General features: G+C 45.1%; 1 protein-coding gene across 2 annotated transcripts in view; it reads right to left on the reverse strand.

The window, feature by feature from the left end:
- Positions 1 to 3,673: 3,673 nt before the first annotated feature.
- MICAL2 (microtubule associated monooxygenase, calponin and LIM domain containing 2) overlaps positions 3,674 to 17,754 on the reverse strand; it is a 398,277-nt gene continuing 384,196 nt past the window's right edge. For both annotated transcript variants that reach the window (XM_082270277.1, XM_082270276.1), the window contains 3 exons: positions 10,028 to 10,127; positions 6,437 to 6,510; positions 3,674 to 3,912 (listed from right to left, as the gene is read on the reverse strand). In XM_082270277.1, the coding sequence (XP_082126403.1) occupies positions 3,704 to 3,912; positions 6,437 to 6,510; positions 10,028 to 10,127 (383 nt within the window). In that variant the 3' untranslated portion in view covers positions 3,674 to 3,703. The remainder of the gene's footprint in view (positions 3,913 to 6,436; positions 6,511 to 10,027; positions 10,128 to 17,754) is intronic.

The raw sequence follows: 17,754 nt of genomic DNA on the forward strand, positions 1-17,754 counted from the left end.
TTGAATCATAGCCACCTCCTGTACATTCTCCTAGTTATCCTCTGCATTTCCCACTTACAGAATATAAAAGTAAACACTATTGGGTCTATTTATAAAGAATGGTTATTGAACTGTAATTTGCCCTATATGTTTATTTCCTATGATCTACAGCACCATCTAGTGGCCATAATGTGGCATTTTCCTGAAATACATTAATTATGAAAATACTATATTACGGTCAGTAGAGGGTGCTGACAGACATAGGAAATAAACATATAGGGCAAATTACAGTGACGGGTGTTTTATGAAATCAGCGGGCCTGTCTGCAAGTACATAAGTTGGGCCCGACTACCCAATGCGGTGTACTTAATGTGCAGGAGAGGCTTAAGGGGCGATGTTAAATCAAACAAGGTCAGTCTGTCCCCAGCACAACCTTCCCCTTAGGTCAGTCTGTCCCCCAGTACAATCCTTTTTTCCCCAGGTCAATCAGTCCCCCAGGCCGCTCTGTCCCCCTGCACATCCCCCCAGGTCAGTCTTTCCCCCAGAATAATTCTTCCCTCTCGCCACCAGGCCCATCTGCCCCCAGTATAATCCTCCCCAGGTCAATCTGTCACCCAGTACAATCTCCCTCAGGTCAGTCTGTCCCCAGTACAATCTCCCTCAGGTCAGTCTGTCCCCCAGTACAATCCTTTTTCCCCAGGTCAGTCTGTCCCCAGTACAATCTCCCCCAGGTCAGTCTGTCCCCAGTACAATCTCCCTCAGGTCAGTCTGTCCCCCAGTACAATCCTTTTTCCCCAGGTCAGTCTGTCCCCAGTACAATCTCCCCCAGGTCAGTCTGTCCCCAGTACAATCTCCCCCAGGTCAGTCTGTCCCCCAGTACAATCCTTTTTCCCCAGGTCAGTCTGTCCCCAGTACAATCTCCCCCAGGTCAGTCTGTCCCCAGTACAATCTCCCTCAGGTCAGTCTGTCCCCCAGTACAATCTCCCTCAGGTCAGTCTGTCCCCTGGTACAATCTCCCTCAGGTCAGTCTGTCCCCAGTACAATCTCCATCAGGTCAGTCTGTCCCCAGTACAATCTCCCTCAGGTCAGTCTGTCCCCCAGTACAATCTCCCCCAGCTAAGTCCGTCCCCCAGTACAATCTCCCTCAGGTCAGCATGTCCCCAGTACAATCTCCCTCAGGTCAGTCTGTCCCCCAGTACAATCTCCCCCAGGTCAGTCTGTCCCCCAGTACAATCTCCCCCAGGTCAGTCCGTCCCCCAGTACAATCTCCCCCAGGTCAGTCTGTCCCCCAGTACAATCCTTTTTTCCCCAGGTCAATCTGTCCCCCAGGTCGGTCTTTCCCCCTGCACATCCCCCCAGGACAGTCTGTCCCCCAGTATAATTCTTCCCCCCCCCCAGGCCAATCTGCCCCAAGTATAATCCTCCCCAGGTCAGTCTGTCACCCAGTTCAATATCCCCCAGGTTAATCTGTACCCCAGTATAATCCTTTCCCCACCTCCAGGTCATTCTAGGTCTATCATCTAGTACAATCTTCCAGTCAGTATGCCCTCCAGTATAATCCTCTCCCCCAGGTCAGTCTGTCCCCCAGCATAATCCTCCCCCCAGGTCAGTCTGTCCCCCAGCATAGTCCCCTCCCAAGTCAGCCTGTCTCCAAGTACAATCCCCCCCAGGTCAGTTTGTCCCCCAGTATAATCCTTCCCTCTCCCCCTAGGTCAATATTTCCCCAGTATAATCCGCCCAAAGTGAGCCTTTCCATCAGTATAATCCTCCCCTCAGGTCAATCTGTCCCCCAGTATAATCCCCCCCCCCCCAGGACAGTCTGTATCCCAGTACAGTTCCCCCGAGATCAGTCTGTCCCCCAATATAATCTTTCCTCCTTCCCACCAGGTCAGTCTGTCCCCCAGTATAATCCTTTACCTTCCCCCCAGGCCAATCTGCCCCCCAGTATAATCCTTCCCAGGACAGTCTGTCTCCTAGTATAATTCTCCCCCTCAAGGTCAATCTGTCCCCCAGTACAATCTCCCCCAGGTCAGTCTATCTCTCAGTATAATCCTTCCTCCCCAGATCAATCTGTACCCCAGTATAATTATTTTCCCACCTCCAGGTCATTCTGTCCCTCTGTACAATCCTACCCTCCCCAGGCCAGTCTGTCCCCCAGTAAAAGTGCCCCCCCCCCCAGCTCAGTATGCCCCTCAGTATAATCCTCCCCCACAGGTCAGTATGCCGCCCCCCCAGTATAATCCTCCCCCCAGACCCGTTTGTCCCTCAGCATAATCCTCCCCCCAGGTCAATCTGTCCCCCAGTATAATCCCCCAGGTCGGTCTGTACCCCATTACAATTCCCCCCAAGGTCAGCCTGTTCTACAATATAACCTTTCCTCCTTTCCCCCAGGTCACTCTGTCCCCCAGTATAATCCCCCCAGGTCACTCTGTCCCCAGTATAATACCCCCAGGTCAGTCTGTCCCCCAGTATAATCCCCCCAGGTCACTGTGTCCCCAGTATAATACCCCCAGGCCAGTCTGTCCCCCAGTATAATCCCCCCAGGTCAGTCTGTCACCCAGTTTAATCTCCCATGTCAGTCTGTCCCCCAGTTTAATCCCCCCAGGTCACTCTGTCCCCCAGTATAATCCCCCCAGGTCAGTCTGTGCCCCAGTATAATCCCCCCAGGTCAGTCTGTTCCCCAGTATAATCCCCCCAGGTCAGTCTGTCCCCCCCAGTATAATCCCCCAAGGTCAGTCTGTCCCCCAGTATAATCCCCACAGGTCAGTCTGTCTCCCAGTATAGTCCTCACAGGTCAGTCTGTCCCCCAGTATAATCCCCCCCAGGTCAGTCTGTCCCCCAGTATAATCCCCCCAGGTCAGTCTGTCCCCCAGTATAATCCCCCCAGGTCAGTCTGTCCCCCAGTATAATCCCCACAGGTCAGTCTGTCTCCCAGTAAGGGGCATTTTGGAGCATAGGTGGAACAGCGTCAGCTCCTCCATATATGCATTGTGATAGGGCACATTGGGCTCTCCCCCCCTCAGGACCCCACACACATTGCACACCCAGATGCAATTGTTTCTTATGGCTTTTACAATTTTTTAAATAAAAATAACCCTATAACTATGCTGAGAATATTAAAGTCACCTGACAACTAGGGAGAGGGAATCCCCCCAGGAAAAGAGGAATACTGCATGGAAAAAAACTACTTCCAATGTGCAACTTCCCCCTCATGGTGCCCAGTGAAGGCAGAGCCTGCTCCACATCTCCAAGCTTAGCCAAACAAGCAACTGGGAAACAACTGCCACATTTACAATTGAGAAGAAAGACATAGGACAATTAAAAGAAACTAACGTCAGCGAGTACAATCAACCAAATACCAGCTAATACTATTCAAAAACATTGCAACCCGAGCTATCTAAGACAGTCCATTGAGTGTAGGTTCAGTTTAGTGTTTATAACGCATCGCAGCCAAATTCAGCTGACATTTCACAGTTATTTTGGAAGCGCTGCAGTCTCTTGTCATATGATTCTGTGCTGTGCAGTCTTGTCCTCCAGGGGGCAGTGCTGAAAGCAGGGAACACACTGGCCTGCCAGGTTCCAGTTGGAAAATAATGACACTGGCAAGCACAGGGTCATAGAAGGTATACCAGCCAGCGGCAGACAATGAATGCCAGGACTGGTACCGGAGTCATTTAGGTATGGTTAGCATATCATATTTGACTGGAGTGTGTGTGTCCTGGAGTTATATAATTCTCCTGTTGCTTATGACCCCCAAGTTCAGCTGGCGGCCCCGTGCAAATGGGTTTACAAGGCGGTCGGCCTCCTCGGTGGCCTCCCTCAGTCTCTGCTCTTCGATGCGGGTCACAAGGTGATCTCTTTGTTCGATAACCCTCATCATCTCGGCAAGGATGGCATCTTCTTCTTCAATGTCCTTCTCGTCTTTCAGAGCCCCTATAAGGAGAACCACAATGAAAATCAATCCAAGCAGAGGTCTCATCTCAAGCTAGACGCTTTTTGTATGGGCTGCTTTTTTAAGATGCATAAAAGGTGCATCTGAGCGCATGCATTTTAGCACATTCCCATGCGTTCCTATTTTCAGCATTATTTTTTATGGGCTGCCCACCGTGCGGGGACATTCAAAAAGTACGGCAGGCCAGGGCTGGCCTAAGACATTGTGCTGCCTGGGTTTAAGAATGAAATGCAGCCCCCTCCTCCCAAAACAAAAAAAAATAAAAATACGTCCACCAAAAGGCCCCCACATCAATTATTTTATATCATGATAATTAAAACTAAAATTAAATTTATCAGGAAGTCAGACAACAAGTACCTTGTCTATGTGCAAAAATATATGATATACCACCATGTTACCGCTCCCCCATCTTGGCACCCTAGGGCATCCATGGGTGCAATTTGTGCCATGGGTGCAGGCCCCACCACTCAGGGCCTGTGTGCAGTGAACACGTTTCACCCATGGATGATATCACACTGGTATAGGGCATTATAGGGGCAGGCTAGGGCAGTATATGGACAGGCTAGGCCAGTATAGGGACAGGCTAGGGTAGTATATTGACAGGCTAGGGTAGTATATGGACAGGCTAGGGCAGTATAGGGACAGGCTAGGGCAGTATAGGGACAGGCTAGGATAGTATATGGACAGACTAGGGCAGTAAAGGGACAGGCTAGGGTAGTATATGGACAGGCTAGGATAGTATATGGACAGACTAGGGTAGTAAAGGGACAGGCTAGGGTAGTATAGGGCAGTGTTTCTCAACTCCGGTCCTCAAGGCCCACTAACAGGCCAGGTTTGCAAGAAAACTGAAATACATAACAGGTGATACCATTTGCTGCTCAGTGATTGCAGTATTCTAGTCTGCATCTCCCCAAGGTAATACTTAAAATCTGGCCTGTTAGTGTGCCCTGAGGACCGGAGTTGAGAAACACTGGTATAGGGGTAGGCTAGAGTAGTATATAGACAGGCTAGGGTATAGGGGCAGGCTAGGGTAGCAAAGGGGCAGGCTAGGGTAATATATAGACAGGCTAGGGTAGTATATAGACAGGCTAGGGCAGTATAGGTGCAGGCTAAGGTAGTATATAGACAGGCTAGGGTATAGGGGCAGGCTAGGGTAGTAAAGGGCCAGGCTAGGGTAGTATATAGACAGGCTAGGGCAGAATAGGGGCAGGCTAAGGTAGTATACAGGCAGGCTAAGGTAGTATATAGACAGGCTAGGGTACTATATAGACAGGCTAGGGTAGTATAGGGACAGACTAGGGTAGTATATGGATGGGCTAGGGTAGTATATAGACAGGCTAGGGTAGTATAGGGACAGACTAGGATAGTATATGGATGGGCTAGGGTAGTATATAGACAGGCTAGGGTATAGGGGCAAGCTAGGGTAGTATATAGACAGGCTAGGGCAGAATAGGGGCAGGCTAAGGTGGTATATAGACAGGCTAGGGTAGTATATAGACAGGCTAGGGCAGTATAGGGACAGGCTAGGGTTGTACATGGGTGGGCTAGGGCAATAAGGGACAGGCTAGGGCAGTAAGGGACAGGCTAGGGTAGTAAATAGACAGGCTAGGGCAGTAAGGGACAGGCTAGGGTAGAATAGTGATTTTTGAGCATGACAGGTTATGCAACACTTGGCCATCCAGCAGATCAGAAGCCACTACTAGAAGAAATGATGGACACCCTCTGTGTCCTGCCACACAGAACTAACTAAAAACCTCTCTGTTGCTCTCTCCCAGTGCTCCCAGTGCTCCCACAGTCTTCAGTACCTAGCGTCACGCATGCACCAAAGCAGAAGAAGGCAGGCCAGGTGTGAGGCCGGCCACGCCCCCTCTTCCAGTTCTACCCAATACAAATGCAAGTCTCGCAAGCTGCGCCAGAACATCGGCTACTGGCGGAACCGCAGGGGAAGGGATCTTTCATTGCTCTCTGTCTCCTGTGGGTACCCCACCCAGGCAGCACACACACCTGAGCTCTTCATGTGAGCTCTGGTATTTAACAGCCGGTGTTAGACTATGTGCGAACACCCCCACGCTTGGCAACTATGAGTATGCGTGTTGGGCAAAAGTGCGGCCTTTTTTACAGGGGGCCGCCCCTCTCAGATGAGAAGAGGAAGAAAAGAGGATACAGGGCCATCAATAGGGATACAAAGTAACAGATGAGAAGGAAAAGAAGAGAAGGATACAGAGACATCAGTAGGGATACAAAGTAACAGATGAGAAGAGGAAGAAGAGAAGGATACAGAGACATCAGTAGGGATACAATGTAACAGATGAGAAGAGGAAGAAGAGAGGATACAGGGCCATTAGTAGGGATACAAAGTAACATGAGAAGGAGAAGAGGAGGATACATAGACATCAGTAGGGATACAATATAACAGATCTTGTTAGCTAATTCTGACAATTGTGTTTGTAGGTTGCTCTGAGAATATACTATAATGATCTATGGACCCAAAATATGACCACTTACGGTCAATCAACATCCTCTCCCGCAGATTTTGTTCAAGTCGCCCTTGTTGATCCTCCAGGTCCAGCTCTTTGGCTCTGTTAAATAATATCCAGCGGTGTACAGGTTAAATGAAAGACAATATATATATATATAATATATACAGTATGTATAACATATATAAGGTAAAATAACTCATAAGACCCAAAGTTGCCCTGATTTATCAAATTTCAAGTAAAACTTAAGGCACCTTAAAGTGTGCTTAAGGCGTGCTAAAGTAGCCTCTTGGTATTATCATAGGTCGGTTTAGCATGTCAAAGCACAATAAAGCATATTTAACTCTAAAAACAAGCATTTAACATACTACAGCTCATTCCTCCTTAGATGAAGTGGCTGCACTACCTTCCCTTTTTTAAGCTTTTTTTCTCCTTGTTTTCACCAGGTGATCCTGCCAGTAACACACTTCCTGTCCTAGGGTGACAACGCTCATTCACTACAATGTATCTATGGAGGAGCAGCACCATCACCCTAGTGCAGTAAGTGTGCTGAGTCTCCAGAACAACTGCCACTCTCTATGCCCCCATACCATAGAGGGGAGGCGTTTTATGATTCATAGAAGATAGCTGAACACATTGTTTGAGATTTCCCACCGTTGGATTTCCGAAAAGAAAATGTACTTAGCCTGATAAAAGATCTAAGGACTGGAAAGCTGCAATATATGACGTTTTTGATTTGTTTGGATATCCTTTAAAACTGAACTCTGGCAAAATGTCCTAAACTACTCCTGCCCGGTGCTCCCCGCCCTCACAACAAGGGTCAAACACTACTTTTTGTCTAGGATACAAATTACTTTATTTCTCGCTCCCCTTGATTGTGGACATCCTTTTGGTGTACTTGTTTACAATGCAGGACTAACTTCCATCCTTCCCCTCCATTTTCTGCCTAACTTTCTTTCCCTTCCTTTCCTTCATTCCTTTAACTCCTTTTCCTTCTTTCCTGTCTTCCCCATACATTCCTTCCTTCCTTTCTTTCCCTCCCTTTCCTTCCATTCCTCCCCTCTCTTTTCTTCCTTCCTTCCTTCCCCTCTCTCCCCCCCTTCCTTTTTCCGTTCCTTCCCCTCCCTTTTCTTCCTTCCTTCCCCTCTCTTTCCTCCCCCCCTTCCTTTTTACGTTCCTACCCCTCTCTTTTCTTCCTTCCTTTTCCTCCCTTTCCTTTTTTCCTTCCTTACCTTCCCCTCAATTTCCTTCCTTCTCCTCCTATTTCTTCCTTCCTTTCCCTCCCTCTCCTTCCTTTCTTCCCTTCCCTTCATTCCCCTTCCTTCTTTCCTTCCTTCCTTCCTTCCTTCCTTCCTTCCTTCCTTCCTTCCTTCCTTCCGTCCCTCCTTCCTTTTCCTCCCTTTGCTTCCTTACATCCTTCCCCCCCCCTTTTCTTTCTTCCACCTTCCTTCTCCTCCCCTCTCTTTCCTGCCTCTCCTTCCATTTTCTCCCCCAACCTTTTTTTCCTTGCTTCATTCCCTCCTTCCCTTCCCTTTCTTTCCTTCCTCTCCCCTTTCTTCCTTCCTCTCCCTTTAATTCCTTCCTTACCTTTCCTTCCCCTCCTATTTCTTTCTTCCTTTCCCTCCATCTCCTTCCTTCCTTCCCCTTCCATTTCTGTCTTCACCTCCCTTTCCTTCCCTCCCCTCCCTTCTTTTCCTTCCTTCATTCATCCCTTCCTTCCCATCCCTTTCCTCCCTTCCTTCATTTTCCACCCTGTGCTTCCTTACTTTGTTCCTCCCCTTTTTTTTTCTTCCTTTCCAACTTCCTTCTCCTCCCCTCCCCTCCCTTTCCTTCCGCTCCTCTCCTTCATCTTTCCTTCCCTCCCTTTGCTTTCTTCCCCTCCTTTTTATTTCTTCCTTCATTCATCCCTTTCCTTCCCATCCCTTTCCTCCCTTCCTTCCTTCATTTTCCTCCCTTTGCTTCCTTACTTTGTTCCTCCCCTTTTTTTTCTTCCTTTCCAACTTCCTTCTCCTCCCCTCCCCTCCCTTTCCTTCCTCTCCTCTCCTTCATCTTTCCTTCCCTCCCTTTGCTTTCTTCCCCTCCTTTTTATTTCTTCCTTCATTCATCCCTTCCTTCCTGTCCCTTTCCTTCCCTCCTCTCCCTTCTTTTCCTTCCTTCATTCATCCCTTCCTTCCCATCCCTTTCCTTCCCATCCCTTTCCTCCCTTCCTTCCTTCCTTCCTTCATTTTCCTCCCTTTGCTTCCTTACTTTGTTCCTCCCCTTTTTTTTCTTCCTTTCCAACTTCCTTCTCTCCCCCTCCCCTCCCTTTCCTTCCTCTCCTCTCCTTCCCTTTCTCTCTCTCCCTTTCCTTCCTCTCCTCTTCTTCCCTTTCCTTCCTCTCTCTCCCTTTCCTTCCTCTCCTTCCTTTTCCTTCCCTCCTTTTTCTTTCTTCCTTTCCTTCTTCCTTCCTCTCCCTTCCTTCCGCTACCTTTTCTTCCCCCTTCCTTTCCTCCCTCCCTCCTTTCCTTTCATCCTTATCCTTCCCCTCCCCCCTTCCTTCTCTTCTTTCTTTTCAACTCCTTTCCCTTCCTATTCTTTCTTTGTGTTCCCTTCCTTCCTTTTTTCCTTACTTCTTTCCATGGAAGTACAAGCTTTTAGTAAGCACACAGGAATCTATCTGTGAAAGTCTCAGCATTTGTAAATACTCCCTAATAAAGTGCCCTAATTATAATATGTGTATTTCCTGTGGCTCCACCCACACAGTTGCGTCAATCGATCACAGGAATCTGTAAATGAAGAAACTACAAGACTCATCAACTCCTATGACAGGGGGTCTCATTGTTTCCAATGGAAGACAAGTGTGGGGATGTCACTGATACTTCCCTCAGCTCCAGAGCTGATGGGCCCTACCTCTGTACCTCCGTACCTACCTATGGCTGGAGAAAAAGTCTGCAAGAGCCAGAGCATTGCACCTGGGGTCCACTGTTCTCAATTGCAGCTTTGCGGGCTCCAATGCAAACAAAATGAATAAATGCACATTTTTATTATTTAATGCATGTGCTATTATTATTTTATTGCAGATGGAAGTTGGCTTTAACCCTTGGGTAGGGTAGTTTGACATTTCCCCGAAGTTTAGCTTTGAATGGGCATCACTCCGGCCATGAAGGCACCAATACCCCCAATTATAAAGGAGTTACAGTAAGTAAGGACGCCCAGGTCCATTTCCCATTAATAGTCCATGACAGCGTTCTGGCTTTATTAATCTTGCTGTGACTGAGATTGGAAAACCGCTCTGTAACCTTGAATTAAATGAGAAAAAAACATGACATAAATCCCCAGAATATGTATTTCTCTCCGGCTCGCCGGCATCACAACACATTGCGCCGTCTCCGGATGAAGAGCGGGGAAAACAATTGGCGATGTTTGTATAACGCCGCGTTCGGCTCTATGCTAATGAGAAGATTCAATGCGAGAGGTAAAGCTGCAATTTATTCCGTAATGAGATCTACATGCAGCAGGAAGACAATGGAGACCCGTGCATATCTCCGAAATTAATCGCATCCAGAATTTCCCGGCTGCTCTGCTCTCCCCCCCACAAGACTCCGGTGTGCATGCTGATATCGCCTGCGTCCCAACTTACACGCACTGTAGCTCTGACTCGTAACGATTCAATTTACTCTTTTCTAGGGCGAGCTGGAACCACTCGTGGAGGAGCTGGGCTTCGTCCTGGGCGCCTGCGTCTGTTAGAGAGATGAATCACAAATAAAGCTTGTTGTAAGAAAAGTGCATTACATTTACACCGCTAATAAACCATTTACAATGCACACGTATGAAAATTCATTTCCTGCTCTGTGCCGGACCATCTGCTTCTTACTTTAATATTTCTTCAAGAAATCCGTCCATTAATCTTCCTTCCTTTCATTCTTCCTTCCTTCCTTCTTTACCTTCCTTCCTTCCATTCTTCCTTCCTTCCTCTCCATTCCTTCTGTCCTTCCCCTTCCTTTTCTCCTTACTTCCTCTCCTTATTTCCATCTCTTCCTTCCTTCCTTCCTCTCTATTCCTTCTATCCTTTCCCTTCTTTTCTCCTTACTTCCTCTCCTTACTTCCTTCTTTTCCTTCTTTCCTTCCATCCTTCCTTCCTTTCTTCCTCTCCCTTATTTTCCTTACCATTCCTTCTTTAGTCTCCCTTCCTTCATACCTTCCTTCTTTCCATTCTTCCTTCCTTCCTCTCCATCCCTTCTGTCCTTTCCCTTCCCTTTCTCCTTACTTCCTCGCCTTACTTCCATCTTTTCCTTCCTTCCTTCCTTCCTCTCCCTTATTTTCCTTACCATTCCTTCTTTAGTCCCCCTTCCTTCTTATCTTCCTTCCTTTTTCTCCTTTCTTCAGTCATTTCCTTCCTTTTTTCCCTTTCTATTCCTTCTTTAGTCTCCCTTCCTTCCTTCTTTCTTTCCTTCCTTACTTCTTTCCATTCTTCCATCTTCTCCCTTCTTTTCCTTTCCTTTTCCTTCCCTTATTCTTTCCTCTCCCTACCTTCCTTCTTTCCTTCCTTCCTTCCTTTTATCCTTCCTTCCTCTCTCTTGCTTCCCTTTCCATTCCTTCTTTAGGTTCACTTCCCTTCCTTCCTTGCTTCCTCTCTTTCTTCCATCTTTTCCTTCCTTCCTTCCTTCCTTCCTTCCTTCCTTCCTTCCTTCCTTCCTTCCTTCCTTCCTTCCTTCCTTCCTTCCTTCCTTCCTTCCTTCTCTTCCCCTTTCTTCCTGGCTTCCTTCTATCCTTCCTTCCTCACCCTTCTTTTCCATTCCTTCCTTCCGTCCTTCCTTCCGTCTTTCTTTCCTTTTTTTCCCTTCCCTTTCCTTCTTTCTACTTTCCTTTCCTTCTCTCCTCTCACTACCGTCCTTCCCTTTCCGGTTCTTCTGTTCCTTCCTTCCTTCCTTCCTCCCTTCCTTCCTTCTCTTCCCCTTTCTTCCTGGCTTCCTTCTATCCTTCCTTCCTCACCCTTCTTTTCCATTCCTTCCTTCTGTCCTTCCTTCCATCTTTCCTTCATTTTTTTCCCTTTCCCTTCCTTCTTTCTTCCTACTTTCCTTTCCTTCTCTCCACTCACTACCTTCCTTCCCTTTCCGGTTCTTCTGTTCCTTCCTTCCTTCCTTCCTTCCTTGACCTGATTGGCTCAGCTTGCTGACTCTCCCACCCCCAGGTGACTGAAGCTTGCTGTTATCAAGATAAAGTTCAAGTCCGCTAGCGGTATGGGAAACAAAAAATGAATTGATTTTACCACTTGCTGACTGCCCACAATACATTGATGTCATTACTCTGACATTTAATATGGGGGTTATGGCAGCAGCAAGCTATCATAGCCCCGGCATCATCTTGTTCTGTGGGCGATCCAATCTGTTGGCTGGATAGGGAGGAAGTTGAGTGAGGGCAAGATGGTCCCCACTTGGCTCTATGCCCTCCGACCCCCGATGTCACTTCCGGTTCTCGGGCTTGAAGAGATTATTATTATTTCTTTTTTTAAGATCAAAGTGTCAATTTATTTATTTTTTTGTTGCTTTTAAAGATAAATGGGAGATCTGAGGTCTTGTTGACCCCAGATCTCTCTATAAAGAGGACCTGTCCTGCTTATTTCTATTACAAGGGATGTTTACATCTTTATTTTGTGATAGAAATAAAAGTGATCCAAAAAATACAAAAAATAAAGGGACAGTGTAGAAAAATAAAAATAAATAAATAACAAAAAAATAAAATTTAAAGCTCCCCATCCCTCCGTACTGGTATGCAGAAGCAAACGCATACGTAAGTCACACCTGCCTATGTAAACGGTGTTCAAACCCCACATGTGAGGTATCACCGCAATCGTAAGAGCAAGAGCTTCTCTGTAACTCTACACTGGAAACCTGTACAAATGTTTTAAAGCGTCGCCTACGGAGATGTTTAAGTATCGTAGTTTGTTGCCATTCCACGAGCGTGCGCAATTTCAAAGCATGACATTTTAGGTATCTATTTACTTGGCGTAACATCATCTCAAATTATACAGAAAAACTGGGCTGACTTTAACGTTTGTTTTTTTTTTTTTTTGTTTTTTTTATTATTATTTATTAAAGTGTATTTTTTTCCAAAAAAAGTTGCTTTTAAAGGACCACTGCGCAAATACAGTGTGACCTTAAATATTTTAACAATCACCATTTTATTCTCTACTACAGGGGTCGCCAAACTTTCTAATCAAAGGCTCAGTTTACTGTCCTTCAGACTTTAGGGGGGCCGGACTGTGGCCATCGGGAGTAGAAATATCCAAGCACCATTTGCAATAAAAAATGCCCCATCTTTAGTATCATTGAGAGGAATTGTGCCCCATCATTGGAGCCATTGGTAGGAATAACGCCCCATTGTTGGTGTCTTTGGGTCCCATTGTTGGTGTTATTGGGAGAAAAAGTGCCTCATCGTTGGTGCCATTGGTAGGAATAGTGCCCATCATTTGTGTCTTTGGGTCCCATTGTTGGAATTATTGGGAGGAATAGTGCCCCATCGTTGTTGCCATGGGTAGAAATAGTGCCCCATCATTGGTGTCTTTGGGTCCTATTGTTGGTGTTATTGGGAGGAATTGTGTCCCATCGTTGATGCCATGGGTAGAAATAATGTCCCATCATTGGTGTCTTTGGGTCCCATTGTTGGTGTTATTGAGAGGAATAGTGCCTCATCGTTGGTGCCATTGGTAGGAATAGTGCCCCATCATTGGTGTCTTTGGGTCCCATTGTTGGTGTTATTGAGAGGAATAATGCCTCACCGTTGGTGCCATGGGTAGAAATAGTGCCCCATCATTGGTGTCTTTGGGTCACATTGTTGGTGTTATTGGGAGGAATTGTGCCCCATCGTTGATGCCATGGGTAGAAACAGTGCCCCATCATTGGTGTCTTTGGGTCCCATTGTTGGTGTTATTGGGAGGAATAGTGCCCCATTGTTGGTGCCATTGGTAGGAATAGTGCCCCATCATTGGTGTCTTTGGGTCCCGTTTTTGGTGTTATTGGGAGGAATATTGCCTCATCGTTGGTGCCATTGGTAGGAATAGTGCCCCATCGTTGGTGCCATTGGTAGGAATAGTGCCCCATCATTGGTGTCCTTGGGTCCCATTGTTGGTGTTATTGGGATAAATTGTGCCCCGTCATTGGTGGTATTGATAGTAATAGTGCCCCATCATTGGTGTCTTTGGGTCCCATTGTTGGTGTTATTGGGAGGAATTGTGTCCCTTCGTTGCTGCCATTGGTAGTAATAATGCCCCATCATTGGTGTCTTTGTGTCCCATTGTTGGTGTTATTGGGAGGAACTGTGCCCCATCGTTGGTGCCATTGGTAGGAATAGTGCCCCATCATTGGTGTCTTTGGGTCCCGTTTTTGGTGTTATTGGGAGGAATATTGCCTCATTGTTGGTGCCATTGGTAGGAATAGTGCCCCATCATTGATGTCTTTGGGTCCCATTGTTGGTGTTATTGGGAGGAATTGTGCCCCATCATTGGTGCCATTGGTAGGAATTGTGCCCCATCATTGGTGTCTTTGGGTCCCATTGTTGGTGTTGTTGGGAGGAATTGTGCCCCATCATTAGGGCACTATTCCTACCAATGGCACCAACGATGGAGCAAAATTCCTCCCAATAACACCAACAATGGGACCCAAAGACAACAATGATGGGGCACTATTCCTACCAATGGCACCAACGATGGGACCCAAAGACACCAGTGATAGGGCACTATTCCTACCAATGACACCATCACTGGTGTCCTTGCGTCCCATCGTTGGTGCCATTGGTAGGAATAGTGCCCCATCATTGGTGTCTTTGGGTCCCATTGTTGGTGTTATTGGGAGGAATTGTGCCCCATCGTTGGAGGCTTTGGGTCCCAGTATTGGTATAATTGAGAGGAATTGTGCCCCTTTGTTTTTGTCAGTGAGTGAAATAGTGCCCCAAGGGTCGGATAAAATTAAATAAAGGGCCACTTCTGGCCCCCAGGCCTCAGTAGAGACTCCATCTCTACAAAAAAAAAGATATATATATATATATATATATATATATAATGTTTGGGGGTCCTAAGTAATTCTCTAGCAAAAAATACTGATTTAAATTTGTAAATACAAAGTTCTAGAAAAGGCCTGGCCGGCAAGTGGAATTGTATTAATTGGCGATATTTCTATATCTGCCTGGAGTGTTTTACATGGTTAAGCTGGGACTTGTAGCTCCCCCCCCCCCCCCAGGCGATTCCTCTGGAGTTTGGCCTCTCATTCCGCTCGCTGAAAAGCTCGCCGTCTCTTTAGGACTTCATTGCGCCGCCTCTCTCCCACGTCTGTTCTCCGGCTAATTCTCCTCGCTGTTAAATGGATAGCGCTGACAACAAAGGGCCCTTTCATTCCGGGCCGGCGTAATTATTAGAGAGGCGCTGCGTAAATGTCAGAGAGGAGGGCTTGTGTTTTGCCTCTCGTTCGCTATTCTCAGCCGCGATCATTTTCTAATTATCTTAACATTACCTACAGAGCGATGTGAAATGTATCAGAGGAGATGAGCCGCCTCTGATCTAATAAGCATCGGACAATGAATGAAGCGTCAGCCGCATTGCACATGGCGGGACGCGCGTTAACCCTTGTGATGAGCGACACGGGGGGGAATTTAAAGGGGATCGGTCAAACCACCCGGGTGACTGGGCTCTGACAGAAGCTTCCAATAGCCCAATCACGTGTAAGGTTCAGTAACGTTGACTCATTAAAACCAAGAATCGGCTGCTTCTACCGGGACCTAGTTTTGGGGAATGAACCCCTTTCTAAGGCCATGACCCATCTCAACCTGGCTAAATCTTGGGTAGAGTCCGTACAACCTTTGAAAATGAAAGAAAGAAAATTAAATAAAAAACAAAGTCATTTGAAAAAAAAAAATAAAATACAAAATTTGAGATTTTTCTTTTTAAATTTTATTTAAATAAATAATTAATAAATAATTGAATTAAAATAATTTGTTTAGTGGCTAGGACCCTGAATGTTCCACGAGAAAAATAACATCAGGCCCTGGTTTCAGGGATTTTTTTTATTTTTTTTTGGTGGAGGATGCGGGCATCTGGTTTCAGGGATTCGACACATTTTTAACCACTTCCATACCAGGTCTATTCTGGCACTCCTCTCCTACATGTAAAAATCATTTTTTTGCTAGAAAATTACTCAGGACCCATAAATTTCTTTTTTTTTTAGCAGAGACCCTAGGGAATAAAATGGCGGTCGTTTCAACTTTTTATGTCACACGGTATTTGTGCAGCAATTTTTCAAAGGCGTTTTTTTTTTTTTTTTAAATAAAACAGTTTCATTAATTAAAAAACAAAACAGTAAAGCTGGTCATTTTTTTTTTGTATAATGTGAAAGATGATGTTAAGCCGAGTAAATAGATACCTAACATGTCATGCTTTAAAAAAAATAAATAAATAAGGGAGATGCACTGAAGCCAGGAAACAGCAGCTTCTGTCGGGCCACAGTTTTGGGAAAGGAACCTCTTTCTCCACCTCACCTCAACATGGGTAAATCTTGGGTACAACCTATACAATTTGTTTTTAAATGTTAAAAGAAAAATAATTAAAAATCAAAAAATAAAATTCAAAATAGAAAATAGAAGTTTTTAAAAAATGTTATTAAAAAAAAAAGTTTGTGACGGCCCTCTCAGGCTCCACTTTAGGACACATTGAGTTTGAGGGAATATCCAATACAGGCATAAAGTGCAAAAATACACAAATGAGCCAAAAAGAAGGCAACGGGTACAGATGAAGGGGGAAAACCAGCACCAATTCAGGGAATTTTCTTTGTCCCACCTCAGGCTGTTTCCATCGGGACATAGTTTTGGGGAATGAACCCCTTTCTAAAGCCATGACCCATCTCAACCTGGGCAAATACAATTTTTGAAAATGAAAAGAAGAAAAAAAAAAATAATTTGAAAAAAAAATGAAATACAAAATTTGAGATTTTTCTTTTTAAATTGAATTAAAAAAAAAAAAAATAGTTTAGTGACTAGGACCCTGTAAGTTCTACAAGAAAAATAACATTGGTCCTGGATTCAGGGAAATAAAACATTTTTAACCACTTCCATACCGGGTCTATTCTGGCACTCCTCTCCTACATGTAAAAATCATTTTTTTTGCTAGAAAATTACTCAGAATCCCCAAACATTAAATATGTTTTTTTTTAGCAGAGACCCTAGGGAAAAAAAGTGGCGGTTGTTTCAACTTTTTATGTCACACGGTATTTGCGCAGCAATTTTTAAACGCATTTTTTTTTGGAGAAAAAAAAACAGTTTCATGAATTAAAAAACAAAACACTAAAGATTAGCCAATTTTTTTGTATAATGTGAAAGATGATGTTATGCCGAGTAAATAGATACCTAACATGTCATGCTTTAAAATTCTGCACACCCGTTGAATAGCGCCAAACTTCGGTACTTACAAATCTCGTTAGGCGATGCTTTAAAAATGTTTACAGGCTGCCAGCTTAGAGTCACAGGGGAGGTCTAGGAATAGAATTATTGCTCTCACTCAGACGTTCGTGGCAATACCTCACATGTGTGGTTTGAACCTCATTTACATATGTGGGCGCGACTTACATATGTGTTCGCTTCTGCACACCAGCACGGAGGGATGGGGCGCTTTAAATTTTATTTTTTTGTTATTTATTTTTTATTTTTACACTGTCCCTTTATTTTTTGGATAACTTTTATTGCTGTTACAAGGAATGTAAGTATTATACCTCACATGTGTGGTTTAAACGTTGTTTACATATGTGGGTGCAACTTGCGTATGCTTTCGCTTCTGCGTGCGAGCACGCAGGGATGGGGATACTTAAAATTTTTATTTTTTATTGTTTATTTTATTTTTATATTTTTACACTTTCCCTTTAATTTTAATTTATTTTTTGACCACTTTTATTCTTATTACAAGGAATGTAACCATCCCTTGTAATAGGAATAGGGCATGACAGGTCCTCTTTATGGAGAGATCTTTGGTCAAAAAGACCTCAGATCTCCCATTTATCTTTAAAAGCAACAATAAAATAAATAAACAAATAAATTGACACTTTGACCGTAAAAAAAAAAAAAAAAAAAAATAGGAATAATCTCTTCAAGCCTGAGAACCGGAAGTGACATCGGGGGTCGGAGGGCAAAGAGCCAAGTGGGGACCATCTTGCCCTCACTCAACTTTCTCTAGGCTGGAAAGACTGAGATATAAAAAAAAAAAAAAACAAAACAAAAAACTGATTTTGGACTTCCCAGCTAAACACACGGCAGTAGTTACAACTGCCAGGCCGTATGTGACGTCATAACGTCGCGCCTGAGCCTCTGCGTGTCATATAGACTTCCGTGGAC

The sequence above is a fragment of the Pelophylax lessonae genome (genome assembly GCF_965119305.1).
Source record: "Pelophylax lessonae genome assembly, chromosome: 10".
NCBI lineage: Eukaryota > Metazoa > Chordata > Amphibia > Anura > Ranidae > Pelophylax > Pelophylax lessonae.